The 16,260-nt window shown below is 40.7% G+C and overlaps 1 protein-coding gene across 1 annotated transcript in view; it reads right to left on the bottom strand.

Moving 5' to 3' along the window:
- The window catches only part of MAPK1 (mitogen-activated protein kinase 1), an 80,926-nt gene extending 65,917 nt beyond the window's left edge, over nt 1-15,009 (bottom strand). Inside the window, exon 1 of the mRNA XM_045819773.1 lies at nt 14,663-15,009. Within this exon, the coding sequence (XP_045675729.1) occupies nt 14,663-14,781 (119 nt within the window). The 5' untranslated portion in view covers nt 14,782-15,009. The remainder of the gene's footprint in view (nt 1-14,662) is intronic.
- Nucleotides 15,010-16,260: the final 1,251 nt, after the last annotated feature.

The following is a 16,260-nucleotide window of genomic DNA, read 5'->3' as shown; positions in this document are numbered from 1 at the left end:
TCAAAAAAATTTAAAAATGGAAAATCATATGACTATATTTAAAAGAATCTGAATTAATAGTTTAACATGTTCCCAATATAAATAAACACCAAAACAAACCAAAAGAACTTACAGGCAAGTTCTACCAAACTCTAAAAGAATTAATCATTCTAATTTTACAGAACTACTAACAAAACAGAAAAAGAAGAAACATTTCCCAAATTATTTTATAAGAGTGGTCTAATTTTGATACCAAAACCAGAGGAGATCATGATGAAGAAAAAATTATAGGCCAATTTCATTTAAAGATTTCATTTATTTTTTTTCAAGAGAGAGGGAAGAGAGGGAGAGAATCACCAATTGGTTGCCATTCAGACACCCCCAACTGGGGACCTGGCCACACCCCAGGAAAGTGCCCTGACCAGGAATCAAACCAGCGATCTTTCGATTTACAGACTGGCGCTCAATCCACTGAGCCACACCAGCCAAGGCCAGGCCAATTTCCCTTATAAACATGATGATAAAACCCTTATTAGTTATCAGCAAGCCAAATTATGACAGTTTTATCACTCTGCATTATTTCCAGCAATATGTGATGTGGATAATACATCATGACCAAGCTGGGCTTAGATGAGGAATGAAAAACTGCTTCAGTATTAGAAAAACTTATTATTATAATTTAAAATCTGTAACAGATTAAAGAAGAAAAAGCACACAAAAAGTCAACAGATGCAGTAAAAAAAACAGCTGTGGAAATTCAACAATCATTCAGGAGAGAAAGAAAAAGAAAAACAAACTTGTCTAACCTAAAAATAAAAGGCCCTTTAAAAAAAGCGAAAGGCAACAAGCATTTATGAGATCAATAAGAATAGTTCTTCTGAGGCATAGATTCAGGCAGTGGCCCAAATAGTGTTCCAATTAGGAGATAAAAGCAATGGTTATTTATGAGAAAGGGAAGGGAAACAATTACATCAATAGAAGGCATTTCTATTGGTGCTGATAACACAGTGATGCTAACTCTAAACATTTGTTTTTAATTTTCAGTTTGCAAAGTCATCCATCCTTCCAGGAGTCATAATATCTACTTTCTTCTTATCACTGCAAATAGTTTTCTTTCAGGGTATAAGGTTGCTTTAGTCCCAGTCCAAAGGTTATTTTGCCCTGTTTTAACATTCCAAAGATTTGAGGCATAAAACTTGCAAAGCAATTTCTGTGGCATGGCAGCTCTGACTCCATTTTAAAGTGGCTCCAATTATTATTATTATTTTTTGACAGCTCTGAAAAAACCTGAAAAAGAAAACCTAATAAGGAAAACTGCATTAAAACTGCCAGCTCCTTCATTCAATTAGAACTTTTCTTTTAACGAGTCAGAGATGCTCATTATCACCACTGCTCTTAAGATAGAAGAAATCTGAGTGGTGCAAAGAAATAAAATTGTCAAAATTTTCAGATGATATACTTGTCCAAAAAGAATTTAAACACAAAATAATGGAGTAAGGCTTTAGCTACGTTGTGGGACATAAAAATCAATAAGTCTAATGCATTTCCATAAAACCAGCTACAGATTCAAATTACAACAGCAACAACAAATGTAAGGCACTAAAGAATGAACTTACCAAAACGTGTACAACAATAATAGCACAAAACTTTACTGGCAAAACTACTTAGGAAACAATAAGGCACTGCCTAGTGAACATGCATGTGTCCTGCCACCCAGCAATTCTACTTTTGGGGATGTGTCTAAAGAAACTCTTGTATATCAGGAGAGATGTACAAAGTTATTCTCAGAATCACTGCAGTAACAAGACACAACAAAATGTCCATTAATACTAGAACAGGTAAATTGTGGTATTCTTATACATGATATTTATAAAGAAATGAAAATTATAACTATATTCAAAAAATGAGTAAGAAATTCGAAGAATAAGTACAGTATGATCCCACTTACACAAAATTCACAATTTACAATAGCCAAGTGTTGGAAGCAACCTAGGTGCCCATCAGTAAATGAATGGATCAAAAAACTATGGTACATTTACACAATGGAATTCTATGCAGCAGAAAGAAAGAAGGAGCTCCTACCCTTTGCGACAGCATGGATGGAACTAGAAAGCATTATGCTAAGCGAAATAAGCCAGGTGGTGAAAGACAAATACCGTATGATCTCACCTTTAACAGGAACCTACACAACAAAACAAACAAGCAAGCAAAATATAACCAAAGACACTGAAATAGAGAACAGGCTGACAGTGACCAGAGGGGAGAGGGGAGGGAATTTCAGGGGAAAAGGGGAAGGGTTTGCAGGAACAAGTATAAAGGACACATGGACAAAAACTAGGGCCTGGGGGTGGAAATGGTAGGGAAGTGGTGAGGGCTGGGGGGGGGGGGGTGGCCTGGGATGGGAGTATAAAAGACAGAAAACTGTACTTGAACAACCATTAAAAAAACCAAACAAACCAGGAAACGTTAAGTACCATACTGTTTAAGAATAATGACATGTAAGGAGAATAATGCATGGAGATGCTTAATGGGTAAACAGTAGTCACAGTGGTGGTTGTGGAGAATCACCTGGAGAGGAAAGAGAATGACGGCAGAGATCAGAGAAACCAAAACGGAAGGAAACATAGAAAAGCACCAGGTCAATGGTGTCACAGGGAAATTCTATAACTTAAAGATAGGGTAGTCCCAATGCTATCTCAGAACACAGAAAAAGAAAAATTTCCGAATTCACTTTACGAAGTATAACAGTAAACCCCAAACCTCACAAAGATTACAGAGAAAAAAAATACTACAAACTAACATCACTTGTGTATATCAACACAAACCCTTCAAACAGAATCCAAGGGTACATTACAAAAAAGAATACAACATAACCAAGCAGAATTTATTCCAAGAATGTAAAGGAGGTTCAATATAATCCTCATATTAATAATGCTAAAGAGATAAAAATCATATAATAACCTCCATGGAGGCAGAAAATACATTTGACAAAATTCACTCTTTTATGTTAAAACCACCAAAATAGGAAGTGATGGATACTTCCTTAAGTAAATAAAATACACCTCAGCCTAATGCTAGCTAGAATCTTAATAGGAAAATACTAGAGCCTCTCCTGGTGAAGTCAGAAACCATGTGAGGCCAAAGTATTTTCCAATTTACAGGTTAAGCATTACATTCTACAGCACTGGACATACATTTACCAGTTCTTTTTTAAAAACATATTTAATTTATTTCTAGAGAGAAGGGAGAAGGAGAGAAACATTGATGTGAGAGAGAAACATCCACTGGTTTGCCTCCTCACATGCCCCCAGCCAGGGACCTGGGACACAACCCAGGGATGTGCCCTGACTGGGAATTGAACCGATGACCTTTTGGTTTGCAGGCCGGCACTCAATCCACTGAGGCATTCAATCCACTGAGCTACACCAGCCAGAGGCATTTACCAGTTCTTCAATGTTACATTTGGCCTGCTGGGATAACCAGGAGCCTTCTTTTAAAAAAAAAAAATTAAATTTTATCTTTTTTAATTCCTCACCTGAGGACATGTTTATTGATTTTAGAGAGAAGGGAAGGGAGAATAAGAGGGAGAGAAACATCCACATGAGAGAGAAACATCAATTGGTTGCCTCCCGTATACCCCGCAACTGGGGACCAAGGCACGTACCCTGGCAGGGAATCAAACCCAAGGCCTTTTGGGTTTACAAGATGATGCTCTGACCAACTGAGCCACACGGGCCAGGGCAACCAAAAGCAGTCTTAAAGTCTCTAAAAACTTTGGCCTTCTCATGACTATTTCTGTCTTATACTTGCTTGGTGGCAGGAAATATGTGTAAGTAGCTCTCCTTAGCAGTTGTATCAGAGTGGACAGATAATCACAAATGTCTTTCCTTTCTGTTTCCCTTTGGACTAAAGAAAGAATTTACAACACCCCTAAAGAATATCACTTTTATTATCACTTGAATGGTAAGGGATCAGAGTGGCCTGAAAGGATTCTTCAAAACATTAACAAAACACATGACAGGCAGAATGGCTCAATAAGGAGATGGAGGTTCCTGGTAAAAGTCTTAGATTAATCTAGCACTATTATTGATTGGTTTTTCACTGGTCTGAAAGATAACATCAAATATTTTTATACAACTATATTGTCCTGCAGTAAAAATTAACTTCTGGGAAAAGATTATACTGACCCTTAAAAAAAAAAAAGAGGAAAAAAAGGCATCTGCTTCAACCATAGAAACAAAGATGATTTAATGGGGAAATATAAGTTTATTTGAGGGCAGATTCAGCATTGCTAGACTGAAAATTAGAAGAAACTTTTCCAATAAGCTCTCATACTAAACATTTTCACATTTCTATTGAAGCAATAAATAACAGTATCCTGAACTTAGTTACTGATTCAAGATACATTTTTGTGACAAAGGTGAATTCTGTAGGTTTTACTATGTGAGCCTGACCTGTATTCAGTGGCAATTTAGATATTAATTGGGTAAATGTATTATTTATTTTCTTTAGCTGTACAGCTAAAAACTATTTCTTCTATAGAAGAGTGTATCAAGTTTTTTTCCAGATTTACTTTTAATCAGTTCTATTTTAAAAGTTTTTTTAACTTATTAATTTTAAAGAGAGGGAGGGACAGAGGGAGGGGGAAGGAGAGAAAGAGAGAAAGAAATATTGATTTGCTGTTCCACTTATTCATGCATTCACTCATTGATTTTTGCATGTGCCCTGACTGGGAATCGAACCAGCGACCCTTTTGTTCACAGGCCAGTGCTCAATCCATCGAACCACGCCAGCCAGGGCCATTTTAACTTTTTTCATAGCACTTATCAGCAAGTGAAACACTGAGTACCTGTGACAGTTTATCTTCACTGAAAAATAAGCCTTCTCTGAGGCAGGCACTATGTTTGTTCACCTCTCTATTCTCAGTGCCTAAAAGAGTAGGCAGTACATAAGGTATTTAATTTGTTCAATAAATTCATCTAGTTTTATTATGGTTAAAAGTAAAATCATTTTACCATCCCCACCCCCTCTAAAACACACACACACACACACCCCACTTATGACCCAGCAACTTCACTCCCAAGTACCCAAGAGAAATTAAAACATTATGTTCACAAAAGAACTTACAAATTAATGTTCATAGCAGCACCATTCATAATAGAGAAAAAACTAGAAACATTCCAAATGCCCATAATCTGGTATAGTCATCCAAATTAATCACTATTTGATGACAAAAAAGATACAAGCTACTAATTCTGGCAACAACATGGATGAACCTCAAAACACTGTAAGTGAAGAAAACACCATATACAAAACACCCCCCTGTATCTTGCATGATTCTATTTTCATGAAATTTCTAGAACTGGCAAAACAGAGAGCAGATGAGGGCTGTCTGGGGGTGGGAGTGGGAGTGACTACAAATGACAAGAGGAAACTTTTTGGAATGATGGAAACATTCTAAAACTGGATTGTGGTGATGGTTGCACAGTTACGTAAATTTACTAAAAAAAATTATTGAACTGAACACTTAAAATTTTGTAAATTTTATAGTATGCCCATATAGCTGCTTTAAAATAAAAAGTAGAAAGCCATAGACAACCTCACTTTCCTTGCTGTTTGGTTAATTTTTTTAAAAAATCAGTCTAATATAAAGGGGTTAATAAGGCTTCACCCTGTAAGGGGAATGAGCATCTAAAAATAGCTTGTTTATCCAAATTAAGGTCCAAACTGCAAGTTGTAGGACCCTGATAATTGGTAGGAGCTGTCTTCATTGTCTTCTTCTATGCCATCTGCCTGGCATAGAAGATGCTCTCTGACTGTTAGATCAAAGAATGAAAATGAGTTGCCCAAGGTCACACAACTGGAACTCCACACACAACCTGTGTGACCCTAAGTCTATTATTTTTATTCCTGCACATTCTACTTTACACTCCAAGAGGATATGCTAAGAGACTGAGGGGAGGGAGGATCAGGTCTTGCCAAGCCCATTTACTTCAAGGAATTAGAACAGAGCATTAACCAGAGGTTGTGTGGTCAGTACTTCCCCTACACAACTCACTTAATCCTCACAACCCTGAGGTGAGAATCACTATCCCCTTACTACAGGTAAGGAAAACAAGGTTCAAGTCACACATACATAGTCAAAGCCCATGCTTATACCCACTCCACTATACAGATTCCAAGAAAGAAGATAGAACTGTGGGGTAAGGACTGTGGCCAGGTTTCAGAATGCTGGCGTTAGTCAACCTAGTCAAGAAGTCACTTGCTAGGTGGTGAGGTCTTAAGCATTTATTGTTAGATTTCATAACTCATATATATATATAATCACATGTTATATATGTACATACATATAAAATAAAATTTAAAGATGCCACCCCCATATTGCCAGAGACAGGGAGGCAGAAGAGCCCTAAAAGCAGCCCAAAACCCTTCTCGTGCCTTAATTACTCACTCTTCTCCACTTCCCTACAGGTTCCAACAGCAGGGAATGGTTCCAGCCTGGAGAAAAGCAGGGGCAGCAGCACCAAGAATTTTAACCTGTCAGGCTGGTAATCAACGGGAGACATCTTCTGACCACCCAACCTCCACTACTCATGCCTTAAAAATGTCCAGTCTTATCAAATGACCCCACTTTGGGCCTCAGCTGACTGGAAGTGGACACTATCCTAAGCTGGATCAGATTCTCTTCCCCTAGGCATCAGATTCAGAAAACTGAAAACACATACTACGGGAAGTTCAGGTCAGCTCTTGTAAGTGCATGCAGAAGTGGCAAAAACAAACAAACAAACAAACAAACACCCCCAAAAGACAAAAAACCAGTTGCGCAGAGATGCAGGGTACAGAAAGATTTTGTAAATGTAAACAGAAAGAGAGGTAGATGCGTTGATCTGTTTTCTGGTTCCTGGTTGCAATCTTACCTGAAGCTTTAACTACACTTTCTTTTCCTTTGGTACCATGAGAAAGACCCCTGGATCTTCATTATACACTCAATATCTACAACTGTACTTGAAACTTGAATTGTACTTGGAATACTTGAAACACTCCAGCATTTCCAGGTCCCAGCTCAAAACTACTTCCTCCAGGAAATCCTCCCAGACTATTCCTCAAACCACCTTAGTCCACCTTTATACTCTCTGGTAGCACTCTCTGCACCTCATCATATTCAGTAAATGATATTACTTTCCTGTTGGACTCTATCAGAGTAAAAATCACTTCTGTTCACCACTCTGATCTTACCACCTAGCACATAAATCAGGTACATGCTAATAATGTCAGTAAATGACTGAAAATAAAAAAAAAACTAGTAGAGATAAGTAGGAGGAGAAGAAATCAACACTACCCTCCTGATAAAAACAAACAAAAAAAACAACTAAGCTGCTTTGACGCAACAGCCCTTCCAGTTATCCAGTTTTTCCTCTTCCCCCTTCAACAGGCTCAAGTCAACTATGACAATCATCATTTTATAATTTGGTGCCAATGGAGGAACAAGGGCTATATGTAGGAAGCATGTTTCGAGGTAATTTGGTGTAACAGAGGAAAACCTATAGTACTTAAAGAAAAAAAAATCACACATTTGAGGGTCTAATCAAATTTCAGTTTTGCTATGTATTTATCGGCTGTGAATCTTGGACAAGTTACTGAAGACCTGGTTTCCTTATCTATAAAGTGAAAAAAATACCTGAAAGATGAGGATGAAAATGAATTTCACACCATGACACCTAAAGCAAGGCAGGCCTGTGACAAATGTTAGTTGGTCATAGAATACCTCATGGAGGCTTCCACCCTTACACACCACTTCCTAGATCTTATGGGCCATAGGGTTAGAACCCACAGCCTGCCCTAAGACTGAGAATCTCAGAGGGACCTTGGAAAACATTTATTCTGTTGCCTTTCCAGATTATGTAGGAGCCCCAGGAAGTAACAGAGAAAAGAAAAGCAAAAACAGATGGCCAGCACCTTAGGGTCAGGCAGATCAGTGGGTGAGTATGCCGGATGTACAGTGGACTAGCTCTGGATGTTCGCTGACATATCAGTTGGGTTTTAATTTAGTAAGTATTAATGTGAATAAGGGACAAATACATTTTATATATGGTTCTGGGAAAACCCAACTTGGATGTTTTTTTCATTCAAGTATTTTTATAAATACTTGAGAACCGAGAACACACCAATTAAACTCATGGAAATGGTGTATCTGTTATAGCTAGCCACCACAGCACATTATCAAGGATGTTATAAATATCAAAATTAATTTTGTTGAACTTTATTTGCACTTGAAAACTGTTCAGAAACACTGGATTTTCTGTTGCTCACATAAGTTGGTTTCCTCACATCTTTGAGCTCCAAAAAACATACAAGAGAGTACTTTATTAAAAATTAACAGTTAACAAGGAAAACTAAGAATCTGAATCCAGATGTGTTTCCAAGTCTTGAGCTTTTATAGGTGATACATACTATTGCTGATCCAGCTTTTCAAACAGGTGGTGCAAATTCAGGCTGAATTCCAGGGAGGGAGTGAGGGAGAGAGTGGTGTGGCAGGGAGTAATAAGGTCAAATTTATAGAGCAGACGGGCCTTAGAGGAAGGAAGACAGGACTTGAATAGGGGCCACTGTCTCCCAGAGGTGAACTGGAGGGATGTACTACTGGTATCTTGGCAGGATGATTCTCTAGTGGTGGACTGTACCATGCATTGCAAGTTGTATAGTATGCCTACCTCCACCACACCCACCCCAAAGGCCATTAACATCCCACAATCAATTTAACAACCATGTCCGTATACATTTCAAAATACCCCTGGACAGGAGCTAAAGACACACCCTCTGAGTACCCCTGGGTAAGCAGGAAAAAAAGAATAGCACAATGGGCAGAAAACATAAGACAGACAAAGGGGAACACAACCACAAAATCTGATGATAAAGAGGGCTATCCTTTAGCGACTCTAATCTATAAAACCAACTCCAAACTCTTTAGTACACAATGTCCTTCAGGATTTGGCCCTGCCCATCCCAGCTGTCTCAATTCCAGCTTTCTCCCTGAGGCACCCTATATTCCTGCCATCCCAAACAACTTGTGGTTTTCCTTACCTGATGTGCTGTTGTGGAACTTCTAGGCCTTTGCATGTACATTTCCTCTACCTAGAATGCACTTCTCAAAGCAAACTCCTAGTAATACATCAACACCCAGCTCAAGTCTGTGAAGCCATACAAAGACAGCCCCATGCCACACAGGCCTTCTTTTTCTGTCACAGAACTTCATACATTCCTTCTTTATACCTTCTGGTATTGTCTCTGTTATTGCCCAACTCCATCCCGCTGTCTGGAGTATGAGCTACGAAAGGGCAGGAACCGTGTGAATCCTGGCACATAAAAAGGTACTCAATAAATGTTTTGAGTGAATAACATGGCATGAAAGGTTTTTAAAAAGACTAAAAAGTGATACAAGTAAAAGCAGACAATAGCTATATTGTTATTGAAAGCATGCATTTTGGCAACTTTGATCTTTGGTTGAGTGTCACTTAGGTACTGGACAGACTGGGATGATCTATCACTTCCTAACTGGGTGTCCTTAGGCAAGTTAAACTTTCAGTGTCCTATTTCCTCACTTACAAAGCAACCCCCTTTGCAGTGTGGTTATCAGGATTAATTAATGTATGTTTAAGAAAAAAACCAGCCCTGACCTGTGTGGCTCAGTGGGTTGAGCATCACCCCACAAAGTGAAAGGTCGCCAGTTTGATTTCCGGTCAGGACACATACCTGGGTTGCGGATTTGGTCTCTGGTCAGGGCCCATGCAAGCTGCAGCGGATCAGTGTTTCTCTCTCACATTGTTGTTTCCCTCTCCCCTCCCTTCCCCCTCTCTAAAAATAAATAAATAAAACCTTAAAAAAAAAAAAACCAAAAAACAACAACCCAACAATGACAGAAAGTGCTGACTAAATGATAGTTCTACTACTTTGTCATAATCACAAAAACCTTCCTAAAAGAGGATATTATATTAGACTGGCCGAAAAGTCCATTTAGTTTTTTCCATAAAATTACAGATACATTTTTCATTTTCACCAATAACTTTATTGATGTGGACATTTTGCGTGTGTTGGCTATTTCCCTTTATTGGCTTCTAGGCGGGTAGAGGCCAGAGGTGCTGCTAAACATCTTCCAGTGCATAAGACAGCCCCACAGCAAAGAATAATTTGGCCAAAATGTCAACAGTACCAAGAAACTTCACAAACCACTTTTGACTTGTTAAATCCATCACAGCTCCATACACTGCACAAATCTTTTATTGTGTTTCACTTGCCTTTTTACCTTTCTTAAAATAATAAAGCATACTATGTTGCCTATCTTCTTCCATCTTCAAATCTACCCATTTGACTATACAAAAATTCACCAATTTTGGTGAGGTTTTTTTTTTTTTTTTAAATGCACACTGATAGCCCTGGCTGGTGTGGCTCAGTGGGTTGAGCGCTGGACTGCAAAGCAAAGAGTCACTGGTTGGATTCCCAGCCAGGGCACATGCCTGGGTTGCAGTCCAGGTCCCCAGTTGGGGGTGCATGAGAGGCAACCACACACACATTGATGTTTCTCTCCCTCTCTTTCTCCCTCCCTTCCCCCCTCTCTAAAAATAAATAAATAAAATCTTTAAAATAAATAAATAAAAGCAAGCTGACATAAAAATTGTCACAACACAATCTAACAAAATTGTTTTGAATGAAGTTAAAGACAACCAAACACAACTAAGCACCATACGGGTAAAAAATGTAATGATTTTTTGGCCAACCCAGTACCATCAGGAATGTGACCACAATGAAGTTATGTTGGAACCACCTGTTTTTTGGGGGGAGAGTGGAAAGTCAGCAAATCCAACAACTTTGTCTTCAGGCTGCTTTGTTTGTCCTATATGTGTACTCTATACCAATCCCTTATGACTGCTATCTTCCTTGGCTTCTTTGATGATGTGCACTCAGGGTTCTCTGTGCTTCCTACTGTCCTCTTCCGTAACTTGCCCTCAGGCTCCATTCCCACATTTTTCTTCATCTTGTCCACTCTTAAGGTTTCAATTAGTCTCTCTATGGAGATGACCCTATAACCTCTCAGTCATATTCAGAAAGTGTTTCAAATTTCACTTACCCAAAGTAGATATTTCTTATCTTAATTAGATGGTCAAAAATATAGCTTCAATTTTTCTTCTCATATCCTTCTTTCTTTTTTTCCCTGATTCTTATACATCGTACCAGTCCTCAGGTTCCTCTTCCTTTGCCTATCTCCTCTTAAAGTGTTTACTGGAGTTACCTCTTCAGTCTTTCTATTCTACCTCAGTGGCTCTTAACCTTTCAGGGATAATGGACCCCTTTGAAACCCTACTGAATGCTATGGATTGTTTACTAAACAGATGAGCATACGCAACATCAGCATGTAATTTCACCTAACCAATGACCTCAAATAAGAATCTGTGCTCATCCATGTAAGACTAAACTTTATACAAATTTTCATCTTCAGGATCTACTTCCCTGTTATAAATTTCAAGATGCCTTATGGATATAGCCTAAATGGCCAATGGACACCACAAACTTAATCCAAACCAGAGCTCATTATTTCTTAACAAACCTGCTCTACCTATGGTATTCCTTCTTGGATAATAGCACCACCATCCCCCCTACCCCACCCCCAGGAATTAACAACCATGCCCAAACCCTGTTAATCACCATTTGTCTCAGAAATCCCTCTCAAATCCAAATCCCACCTCTATTCTGCTCTTACCCTTTAAGATCTCATCATCACGTGCTTCTTCTCATACGTACCATGATTAAGTCTTTCTTCCCCTCTTCTAAAAAGAGCCCGTTAACTAATTCAATCTTTGTAAGATCACTCATCTCCATCTGCTACCTTCCAAGGCATGACATTATTTTATCTCTAGATAGTTACAATACCCTAAATGATTCCCCCATCTCAGTTTTTTTATTATTTCCAACACTGCTCATTTTCCTCTAAAATTCTAAAATTGATGATGTGACTGCCTCTTTTCAAAAACACTGATGCTTCTCACTGCTCAAATATACAAACCCAGTTTTGCCTTTGGAGTCCTCTACAATTTGCCACCTTAGTACTCATCCAGGATTAGATTCCACTGCTCACACCGCTGCTCATGCTTATTATCTATCAAAACCACACCCACTCTTAAAGGCCCAATTCAAACTCTGTTCACTCTTCATCTTTGTATTCTCCACATAATGATTAAGAAAGAGCTCTGCACAAAAAAGATAAAATTCCTAATGAACTGATTCAGGAAATTAAAAAAAAAATGCTTGAAAATCCTTAAAACTTTCTGGAACCATTACTTTAAAAAAATCGCTATTTAAGTATTAACATTTCAATCAAGAAGCCCTCCATAAACTCAGCACTGCTAATCAACATTTATTAAATGCGAATAATGTGCAACACAGATTAAAGTCTTACTAGTGTCTATCATCAACCTGAAGGTAAAAAAGTACATTCTGGATGCAGGATTTTAATTTCAATTTTATTTGTATTTATATTTTACTTAGCAAAGCAAAATTACAGTAAGAAAACTTGGCATTTCACCTGATAGAGACTTCGAAGTCTCTACAGCAGTGAGAGAAATAGTTAATAGACCTAAATCATTTTCAGACTAGTAAAAATCCTATTAGATGGGGGAAGGAGGAAACCAGGGAGAATAAGAATAACCCTTTCAATTGAAGTGTCCTAAACTTAGCCCTGGCCACAGAGCTCAGCTGGTTAGAGCATTGTTCTGATACACCAAGCTTGAAGGTTCAATCCCCAGTTAGGGAGCATACAAGAATCAACCAATGAATGCATAAATAACTGAAACAACAAATTGATGTTTCTCTCCCCTCTCCTTTCTCTCTAAAACAAGTAAGTAAATAAATGCCCTAAAGATTTTTTTCAGCCTTTATTTTAGAAACTGATTTTTTAAAAAAGGGCCAAAGGACATGATGGGCAATTCTGAGCCTCTCATAATGAGACGTTTACTGGCATACTTACCAGCAGGTGCAACAGCAATCGGATCTATGACAGAGAAGTAATGCTGCAGGCAGTACTTTCTGTTACTTTCTAGTGCCTTATTTCTTTTAAGCCTGACCTGATTTAATTTCCCATTTGGTTCCTCTGAGTTCATGTTAATTTCCACAGTTTTATACTGTGAAGAATTTTGCTTCTGAAGAGAATGAGAATATTCAGTTCTGAATTAAAATCTTTTTTTTTTTTTGTAAGAATTTTAACCCTGGCTGGTATGGCTCAGAGGATTGAGTGCTGGCCTGTGGACCAAAGGGTCACTGGTTCTATTTTAACCAATCTGTCTAGCTAACATACTTGGTAAAACATGCCCTCTGTGACATTTCTAAAATTATGATCATTCAAATTTGAATGAATTAGATTTGCTTATAACAGTAGAATATGCTGAAATTCTAAAATTATTAGTAATACCTCTTAAGGATAGCAGGGTATAATGGAAAGAGCTGCAACATTTGAAACAGGATCTCAGTCTGCATCTCAAGTCTGACTCTCTGGTTGTATGACCTTAAGAATTGGATTCACATCAAAATACTTTCTCACCTGATAGAGGAATATTACCACCTTTCCCTCCTTCGAGGTGGCTGTTCCAATAAAATAATGTACGGCATGTGCCATGAAATGTTTAATAAATATTAGCTTGCTTCCTTTCTTCAAAACACAGTCGTAAGAAGTCTTAGCTGTCAGGGAGTCTACACTTCCACAAGCCTTCATCAGCATAAAACACTACAGTTAGTTCGTTCTATTAAAAACAATACCGTCACCCTTATTCCACCCCTTCTGAGGGATCTGGATTAAGATGAGGGAGCCTGCATATGACTCTGCAAGAACTACATTAGGGCTGCATATATATTTGCCATTAAAACATTAACAGTAAAAGTCCACAGTAATTGTGCTATAACGTGTGGATGCGTTTATGCTGGTAAGAGAACTCACTTGGGGGTAAAGAGAAAGAGTCCTATTAGGCCCAACTCCAAAGGACTCTTTAATAAGTCAAGAAAGCGATGCTGACTTACCTTTCCCGAAACGTCAACAGTAGGATATTAAAATCCATTTAAAAACTTCAAGATTGAAATATCCACAACTAACCCTGATGCCGCTAATGCTTTTTAGGAAGCATGCGCAGGAGAGCACCATTAGCACCACTGAAGATATTTAATGAAAGCCGTTCACAGAAAACACAGGCGAACAAGAAAACAGATTATCATCTCGATGTTCTGCACACAAGCCGAGGCAAACAGACAAGCATCTGGAGGAATTCCCGGCTTTAAAATCCGGATGTCAAAAAGAAGACCAACATGCTGGCAAATTGGAAGTCTGGGGTTGGGTCCCGTTCCCTTCCTGAGATCCTGGCTCTAAAATCCGCGATTGCAACAGGGTCCGGAGGACCCGAGGTCCTGGCCTCCGCCCCCCCGGCGCCTTTCTCAGAGGCCAGCGAGGGCACGCCCGCGAAGTGCCGCGAGCAACACCCAAACCTCGACTGACCCCAAGGCACCGCCCGAAGCCCAGGGCGCGGACCGCGACGAGGCTCGGGGTTGGGGGCGCGGGGGCGCGGTGGCGCGGGAGGCCCAGACGCGGACGAGGCCGCAGCTGCGTCCACTGCGGCCCCGAGAGGTGGGGTGGGCGGATGTGGACACTCACCACACCATGCCGTAGGCGCCCTCGCCAATGTAAGAGAGGTTGGTGTAGCGCGGCCCCACGTCGAACACCTGCCCGCGGACCATCTCAGGGCCCGCGCCCGCCGCTGCCGCCGCCGCCATGTTGGCTGCCCGGCCGCCGCCGCCGCCGCCTCCGCCGCGCTGGGCTTGACGCTCTGCGACCGTCCCTCGGCCCACGCCGCGCCTCCCGGAGGGACCGCGCCGCCGCCGGTGCAGCTGCCGCCGTTGACCAAGAAGGAGCAAGGGGGTCGCGCTCAGGAATGCTGCAGAGACCGAAGGCAGCTCGAACCGACTGCCTGCCTGCCTGACTGACGGGCGGGCCGGCGGGCGGAGGGAGGGGCACACGCTGAGGAGGGCGCTTGGGCGGGGCCAAGAAACGTGCATGAGGATTGGCTCTCCGCGACTTGGGGGCGGGGATGTGCTGGCCGGCGGAAGCGGAGAACTCTGGGCAGAGAGGAGCGGCTGCTGCGGCGGCGGCGGCACCGCCCTACGCGGTCACGTGTGTTGGTGGAGTCTGGGGGTGGCTGTTGAGATGCGAGAAGTCTGCTAGGCGTTGGGAAGGAACCGCCAGGACTGAGACTGAGGGACAGCCAGGGGCAGGGAAGTTCCCGGAGTGTGGTCATGACTAAGCCAGAGAGCGACCGGGTACAGCACGAGAGGGACTGCGAAGTTGCGCATACTAGCTGCGGACCTGGGGCAGGCCTGGAGAGCGTGTGGCTCACCACACAAGCTTAAGAGCTCCTGACACCAGAACTAAAACTAAAAGGCCTGACCAAGACCGAGAAAAATATTTACATACTGAGAAAGTGTGGAACACAAAAGGTGGGAGGATCCTCTAATCAGACAGAGGTTCCTTCAACAAGTGTGTTGAGTACCTACCAAGTTCCTGGACATACACCTCATAGAAGTTGCATTATGGAGTGAGGAGATGGGCAAATCAATATGTGTAATGCTCAAGTTTTGACAAGTACTGCGAAGAACTATGAAGCTGAGTAAGAGATTAGGGAGTACAGTGAGCCCTCAACATTGTGGAAAGTCTCTGAGCCCTCAAGTGAAAGGGGTATAAGGAAACCCGTGTTACCACAGGCTAATTGATATTAAACAAGAAGTTCCTAGAGCATCTCATCAATCATTATAACCAATCCACCTTATTCGAGAACCTGCTGAAGTAGGCTGAGACACTAGAGAAAGACAATGGGATTCAGAGGCGGAAACCTACAGTGATACAGATGGATAGAAACTTAGAGGATATACTGACTAAGATGGTGCCCTGGCTGGTGTGGCTGGTGTGACTCAGTGAATTGAGCGCTGGCCTGTGAGCAGAAAGTTTGCTGCTTGGATTCCCAGTCAGGGTACATGCCTGGGTTGCAGACCAGGTCCCCATTTGGGGGCGTGTGAGGGGCAACTGATGGATGTATCTCTCACACACTGATGTTTCTCTCCTTCTCTTTCTTCCTCCCTTCCCCTCTCTCTAAAAAGTAAATAAATGAAATTTAAAAACACAAAAACAAAAACACCAAGATGGAAATTCTAAACCAAAGCATCGGGTTGAAAAATACAAATTGGAATCTGAAGCAGATA

Source organism: Phyllostomus hastatus, unplaced genomic scaffold (genome assembly GCF_019186645.2).
Source record: "Phyllostomus hastatus isolate PE091 unplaced genomic scaffold, TTU_PhHast_1.1 phas_scaffold_387, whole genome shotgun sequence".
In the NCBI taxonomy this organism is placed as follows: domain Eukaryota; kingdom Metazoa; phylum Chordata; class Mammalia; order Chiroptera; family Phyllostomidae; genus Phyllostomus; species Phyllostomus hastatus.
The sequence above is the reverse complement of the archived record's forward strand: the minus strand, read 5'-3'. Positions and strand labels throughout refer to the sequence as shown.